Source organism: Pundamilia nyererei, unplaced genomic scaffold (genome assembly GCF_000239375.1).
Source record: "Pundamilia nyererei isolate P.nyererei 1_Seehausen unplaced genomic scaffold, PunNye1.0 scaffold00002, whole genome shotgun sequence".
Classification (NCBI taxonomy): domain Eukaryota; kingdom Metazoa; phylum Chordata; class Actinopteri; order Cichliformes; family Cichlidae; genus Pundamilia; species Pundamilia nyererei.
The window spans coordinates 1,037,982-1,045,299 of NW_005187403.1; the positions used below are offsets into that span (position 1 = coordinate 1,037,982).

At 39.1% G+C, this 7,318-nt stretch overlaps 1 protein-coding gene across 1 annotated transcript in view; it reads right to left on the minus strand.

The window, feature by feature from the left end:
* The window catches only part of LOC102201853 (zinc finger SWIM domain-containing protein 6-like), a 47,826-nt gene that overhangs the window by 4,242 nt on the left and 36,266 nt on the right, over positions 1-7,318 (minus strand). Inside the window, exons 9-12 of the mRNA XM_005720072.1 lie at positions 5,513-5,773; positions 3,908-4,043; positions 1,983-2,140; positions 64-227 (exon numbers count right to left, since the gene is read on the minus strand). Of these exons, the coding sequence (XP_005720129.1) occupies positions 64-227; positions 1,983-2,140; positions 3,908-4,043; positions 5,513-5,773 (719 nt within the window). The remainder of the gene's footprint in view (positions 1-63; positions 228-1,982; positions 2,141-3,907; positions 4,044-5,512; positions 5,774-7,318) is intronic.

Below are 7,318 nucleotides of genomic sequence, written 5' to 3' on the forward strand. Positions count from 1 at the left end.
TGTGTGTGTGTGTGTGTGTGTGTGTGTGTGTGTGTGTGTGTGTGTGTGTGTGTGTTTCTTTACCTGAAGGCCCAGCTCCAGGGAAACCTTGAGCAGCGTGAGGTCAGGCAGGCTGTCCATGAGAGTGGCAATTTTGAAGGCATCCTGGGCCAGTTTAAAGATGTGGGAGGAGGAGTGGATGTTCTTCTGGATCGACTCTAACACAGTTTCTAGCTTGCGAGCATCACCTGGTAACACATCAAACAAAGCAAATGGAGAAAATACAGAATGTCACCAGGCAGGCCCTCTAATAATACCCGGGTAGTTTTCAATTACATTCTTCTGCCAAGCTCATCCAGTGCCACATCATTATAACTTTCTATATTTCTGGTAACGTTCCTGAACAAACATTTCAACATTCCCACTTCACACAGCAGCTGCTCCGGTGTGCAAAGTTCTTTACTGAATAAATGCCTTCAAGCAAGACTTGCAGTATTTGAACATTTATTGCCTGTTTAACACTATGTTTCTGTTTTTCACGTGCTTTGATCACACATTTCCAAAAGATATTTAAAGTAAAATCTTAATTAATGTAAATGGGTGAACACAGCAGAAAGTGTAACCTGAATTGTGTACTGTTTGCACGCAGCTCAGTTTGACACAATTATCCTCCTAACAACTATTTAAGGTGACAGACTTTTTGCACCTTCTTTCCATGTGGTGCGTTGAAAAAGCTAAAAACACTTTCCCTTCAGATGTAATCAGAAACTACATTATTTTGAGGGTATTCTAGCTCTTACATGTCCTGGGTACCTGCAGGTTTTTTTCCAAAATAGTTTCTCTCGCTTGCCATAGGTAGCAAATTTTACTTTAGTCTTGTATGTGGTCGCACACGTCAGAAAACATTAAATACCTCTAAACTAAAGGCGAGATTGCTCTGACAGGAGGCTGTTCAGTTTTTTTTGAGAAGTCTAAGTTGACACCATCAGCCTGAGAAGATGCAGCATCTCCTCAGCTCACTGTGCCTTCAATCCAATTTCCTGTTTATCCTGGTTGAGGCTGTTCTAATTTAATTCATTTTATCATTGAAAATAATTCCCACATACTGTGGGGAAGTACTGAAATTGGTGATAAGCAGCATAAAGGATATTACCATCAGAGCGATATTAGGGCTGTCACGGTATCAGATTTTCACTTCACAGTTTATTGTGGGGAAAAAAAGGTTGCCATCGTTTCCATGGTATCAGTTTTTAGATTTTAAACATTTCATCTTTTTCTTCCCATTCCTTCTGTCTTCTACACAATCATCTTCTTTAGTCTTTATTGTTTCCTGCCTTTGTGTTTAGATGTTTGGTTTGGTTTTGTTTACTTCCTGTTTTACTTTGAAGGCTGGTTGGTCTTTTGTTGCTGTTTTACTTTTGCTTGTGTTCTTTTTCCCCTGTTCTGATTATTGGCCCTGCCCTCAGTGCTTTTCTATGTTTCAGTGTTTTCACCTATCTGATTACCATACCCTCCCTTTGCGCGCACACTTTCTCAAAATCAGACATTTCTTCTCCCTCATTCCATATGCGTCAAGTGGCCCCTTTTGTTTTACTTATTGGTTTTGGGTCACTTTGGGATTTTTTTGACAGTCAATAAAGTCTTTCCTTTTGCTGTTTAACTTGTATTTGTGTGTTGCATGATGAATAAACATCACCCCAAAGCCTACAGGTGGATGCTGGGGTGGTGTAGGGGTGTGTTTGATGGAGCCATCTACCTGAACTCTACAATAAATAGTAGTAGTAATTTCCCCTATATTGCAGCACTGTGAAATAAAAGATAATATTTTTCATATGTGCATTACTGACAGTATTGATGTTTCATTTTTAAATCTGATGGTTATCATGAATATCAGGTATTTCTATCTTGCCATGTGATCTGTTTTCTGTATATATAATTCTGTTTGATCACAAAACACCTCAAAATGCACTTTTCCAATCTTGAGTCAATGTACGTTTGTGTACCTTTAGCAGCAGTGAGCATCGTGGAGGCCAGTTCACACTGTTGAGTCTCTATGTGGCTTAGAGTGAACCAGCGAGGGTATCGGTTGGGCACCACCGACACTATGTGGTGAGGCCGAGACAAGTCACTAGAGGGGTTTGTGGACTCCAGGACCGGCAACCTGAGAGCAGATGGAAAAAAATTATATTAGTTCTTTATTAGACAGGAAGAGATGTGACCTCTCAGAAGAACACTTCATGGAGGTAAACAAGTTATCAGAGTGTAATGTTTCCCTTACAGGATCAATCAATAGTTTTTCAGTGCGTGTCCGCACACCTGAGCTCAGGTGGATCTTTGCCTCAGGCTATGAACACTGAGAAAAGGATGGATTTAAAAATAACTTTTCCTTTTCAGCCAAACCACAGAGATGTTCTACCCGGATATAGCTGATGTACTTTTATAATCATCTTTTGTTTTTAGGTCTGGGGGGGGAAAAAAAAGTCTGATCGATTTACATAATATAAAAATCAGACAAGTTTAATTTAAACAAGACGAAATAAAGGTTCCCGTGGTGGTCTAGAAGCAAACCAACAGTGTGTATTTATTATTCACACATTTTTCTAAAACTCCTCCTCAGCATTCTTGAATTATTCAGTGAATATTCCAGCAAAAGGAGGTTTTATCATTAAACAGTGTCCCAGATAACTCCTCAGTCTGCCTCTCTTCTTTTTCCATCTCTAAATCATGAACCAGTGGAGACTTAAAGCGGGCAGAGAGGCAGGTTATATTAGGAGGTGGTGTTAAAATTCCAGCCTTAATCGGTCTTTATGTAAATGCACATTTTCCTTCTCTCTTTCAGGCATGCAGACTAAAACTGATCCTCTGTAGTGAACGTCTAGAGGATGACTTGGATGATGGACTGTCATCATTAACCCCCCAACTTCCTTCCTTCCAACATGAAGGAAGTCTGAATGAAAATGATCGCCTGAAAATGTTAGCTTAGCGCCACTATTTGCATGTTTTTTTTTAGTTTCTCGGCCATTTTGTCTTGCCTAATCTAGACGTCTATTTTTTATTATGAGTTATAGATAAAATATTTTTTGTTTAGTTTTTGCTAGCTTCATTTCCTCAAGAGATTTTGCCTTTTGTTGGCCTGTCATTTTAAATAATGTATGATTCAAGTTTCTGCAGTAATTCTGTAGGTAATAACCACAAACCTTTCTAAAGTTACACTTCAACCGGACGTACACTTTCTTATGTGCAGGCACATGCTGCAAAAGTATACATGGTGGCTACTAACGTAGGCTTAATATAGAAATATGAATCATGTATTGTAATTTCTATGACTTCCTCAGTTAAATAAAGGTGACGTTGACTTACTGCCTCAGCCTGTGGTACAAAAATACCATTTTGTACACAAGACAGCCCTTATAACACAACACGCCCTAGTTCAGCTTCAGTTGATGCAGCTTCAATACAATACACAGATTTTTTTTAATTTTTTTTTTTTTTATTTCTTTTAGGTCACTTTGGTGGTTTGTTCACATTCTGTTAACAGCTTCAGGAACTTACAATAAGTACCTTTATCACTGATGTTATACAAGTACAAAAGGTACTATATCAGTGGTGGATACTAGTATTCTGTCCTTTTTAAAAAAAAAAAAATCATGTTTTCAATGGTTGTTGTACTGCCATTGAAATCACACATGAGTATTTTTCCATACAGGATATTTAGAATTAGGTCCTAAGACAATATAGTTTGGAGGTGGGGAAAAATAAAAGACAGGCGATAAAGGAAATTACCTTGAACTGTCACCTTGTCTATCCATTCAAAAACAAGCAACTGGAAAGTGAAACATCCTGTTTTCAGAATGTTGTTGGTTTTGTTTTTATGTTTTCTCATGTCTATATTTAAACTACATTTAAATATAGACAGCATGTAACTCACCTCATAGCCCTCAGTGCAATTCTATATGCCAGTTCAGCATCGTGAGGTAGCAGGGAGGTGAACAGAAACTTGGCAAAAGTGTGCATGGGGACACTCTCTCTGTAGAGTATTTCCCCCAGACCACTGTAAGGACCAGCTGGAAGAAACAAGAAACACATGGATCAGTTCAGTCTGTACAGAGTCGACGTGAATACAGATGAGTGCAGAGAAGAGCTTCATATATGACTGGGTGGTAACCCTATGTACCAGATTGTTTCCCAGCCTGACGTTAACAAGTTTGATAGTGCTGATTAAACCCACAAAGCAAAGCCGAAGTGTGTGAGTCAGCTCTGTATCAGAGGGTTGATCACTGTGTTGGTGAAACAGAAAGCAGAAACGTTTTGCTTTCAAACTGTGCAAGAGGACATCCTGAAACATGTCAATATGCATGTAGTTCTAAAGAAAATGAAACAGCTTCTAGGAAAAGCTTTCAAGTGCTGGTGTGGTGGCACAAAAAGGGCTTATTTAGTATAATCGCTTCTATTAAATTCAATATTGGTTTTCTCTAAGACAATAATTCAGTTAAATTAAAGAAGTTATTGGATTTAATTGAAATGCTGGGCTCATTCTCAAGTTTCTCATGCTTTATTTCTTTATACTTTATAAATAAAAGAGCTAAAATGTGTTAAAAGAAATAAAGATTTACAGACTTTGATAATATATATTAAAATGATTATTTCCTTCACTTTTCTAAGCCTTGCAGCTGTTAGTGGATAACTGCCCTGTTCTTTGTGGAATATACACTCCAAGCTCACTGGTTTTTACTTCGTATTCAAGTCTCTTTTTAAAAAAGAAAAAGAAAATCACAATTATGTAGTTTCATTTTTAAATTCTCAGATCACCTGGAACAGGTTTTTCTACACTAAAATAAATAAACTATTTTTAACTGTAAACGAATATACATTTGGTACTTCTGGCAGATTATGGTTTTTAGTGAAAGTTCAGTTTTCCATTAAAAAAATGGATCTTTTTAACATCTTAACCTGGAATCTGAAAACAATTCGCATGAAAAGACTAAAAACAACAGTGAGTTAAGTTTGTTCTGCTGTACGTGAGAAGTAAACTAAAACAGACTACAATGTGTGTCCATAGCAAAGAAAGATCATGTCGCACAATACAACAGTGTTGACTCATGGATGTGCTTTTAATATGCTTTTGGAGAACAGCAGAGCTTTCTGGCACAGGAAATGTCAGCTTTTAGTACGCTTTTGCTGACAATAGAATCGAGTAGAATATCACAAGATTATTTTGTGTTAACATTTTTTCATACTATCAGGGCAGCAAATAATTTTACCCAATAAACACAACCATGGTGTGCAAAAGACATATTGGCAGGAAAACTAAAGCCATAAAAAACACACAGACAAATACACAGCGACAACAGACTGACAATGCAAACAAGTCCACAATTGTAAATACGGGACTCCAAACGAAGCGTAAACGTACATGTACAGCACAGAACCTGCAAAGTACACAGAGTTAACAACCTTGTACACACAGAGTCTGTTCTTTAAGCTCACTGTTCGAAAAAGCAGCTTAATGCTGTTAAAGTTGGGTCCTACTCACCCTCTAGCAGTAAGACAGCTTGCTTCCGGAAGATCTTCACCAGCATGTCATTTAAATCAATTTCTTGAAGCTTGCCCAATAGCTGCTCTTCATTGCGACACACTTTCTCCTGAGCGTAAAGGCCGTCTGGCATCACTCTCTGCTGCCCCAGTCCAATGAGAGCTGTCTCCACGGCCAACGACAGGAAAGACTCTCCTTCTTCCAAGAAACGCTGCGCTGGGAAAACCGGATGCTCCGTCCATCTGCCTGAACCCAGCGAGCCTGAGGGTAAGAGAGAGAGGTGGGAGGAGGACAGGGTGAGAGATGACTTAGCAAGGACAATGTCCCCTTTGGGGTGCAGATTGAGCTGAGTATTGATAAATCTACTGATCTGTTTGTTCATTCTCGTGTTCCATTTTCCTCACTGTGTACCCTCCTGATGGTAATCATGTGTTTTAATGGTTTAATGATGTCTTGGCAGACCTTACAGTTCATCCCAGGAGAATTAACAGTCCCTAATGAGCGCGCGCACACACACACGCACAGTTATAAATAGCACAGGCTTAATTGAAAACCTTCCCACCAAAAAAAAAAAAGCCTTATATTCACTACAAAAAGTTCCTTCACTTCTTGAACTCATATTGACAACTCATATTTTTACCCATCAATCTACACTCAATAAACCTTACGAAGTAAAGGTCCAAGAGTCTCAATGCAAACCACCACAGCTGAAGTGTGTATGAGCAGTGTATGTATGATACACAACACTTTGGTATCAAACAATTTCTCTTTATAGTTGGTGCTTTGATACCATCTAATCTTTTCATAGAGTTCGTCATACATCTAAAAAGAGAAGCCCTCTGCAGAGAAAAAAAACATGCAAACCAACTCAACAGCACTGCACTAGTTAGACCTTTACAGTAAAACAGCTGGATGAGTCAGTCTGAGCAAAATATTTATGACTGCTAAGAGCTTAAGAAAGTGAAGGATGGTGGCAGTAGCTCCCTGCTGTGGTGGTGCTTCTAAGAAGGGGAAAGGGTAAGGGAGATCAGTTAGGACTAAGAGAATAAATGCAGCCAAACAGAATTTCTTAAAGAACCCCCCCCCCAGAGACCAAAGACTGGGACTACAGTTCAGCTTTTAGCGTAACAAGAATCTAAACTGGCAAAGATAATAATGGAATGGTCTCAGGACAAGTCTTTAGGGCTGAAGTTGAGTGTCTCAGCCAACACCCCACAGACTACCTGTGGAAAACTCTGAATACAGCAGTTCAGATGCTTGCCATGCCATCCTGCCAAGCCTGACAAGAGGTAGAAAACAAAATGGGATGAACTGCCCAAATCTAGGTGCTGCATCTTGGAGACCTCCACCCTCGACAGGAAAAGCCTGTGGAGGCTTTTCCAACATGACACAATTACATAACTGCAGCTAAGGGTACCTCTACAAAGTACTGAATTAAGTCTCTGAAAACTTCTTTTAATAAAGGGATTTCAGTTTTCATTAAGAATTCATTGTAGATTGATGGTGATTAAAATCAGGGTTGTGTTTTTAAAATTAAATCTAGAACATAAAAATGAAGGGCCCTGAGCAGTTCCTGAAGAAACTGTTCTTTACAAGCAAAACCGAGTGCTAATGTGACGTCTGTTCTGGCTACAGTACGCTGAAATTCGTCTCGCTGGGCTCCCTGCATAATTAATGCGTTTTAATTGGAGTGTTTTTCCTGCTGCATTTCTTATTCATGAGCTGTTATTGGAGGATGACTGGAGGCCAATCAGCATGTCTGTGTCAACTGTGCTGATTGTGACCTGAGGGCCTGCAGCTCTGACA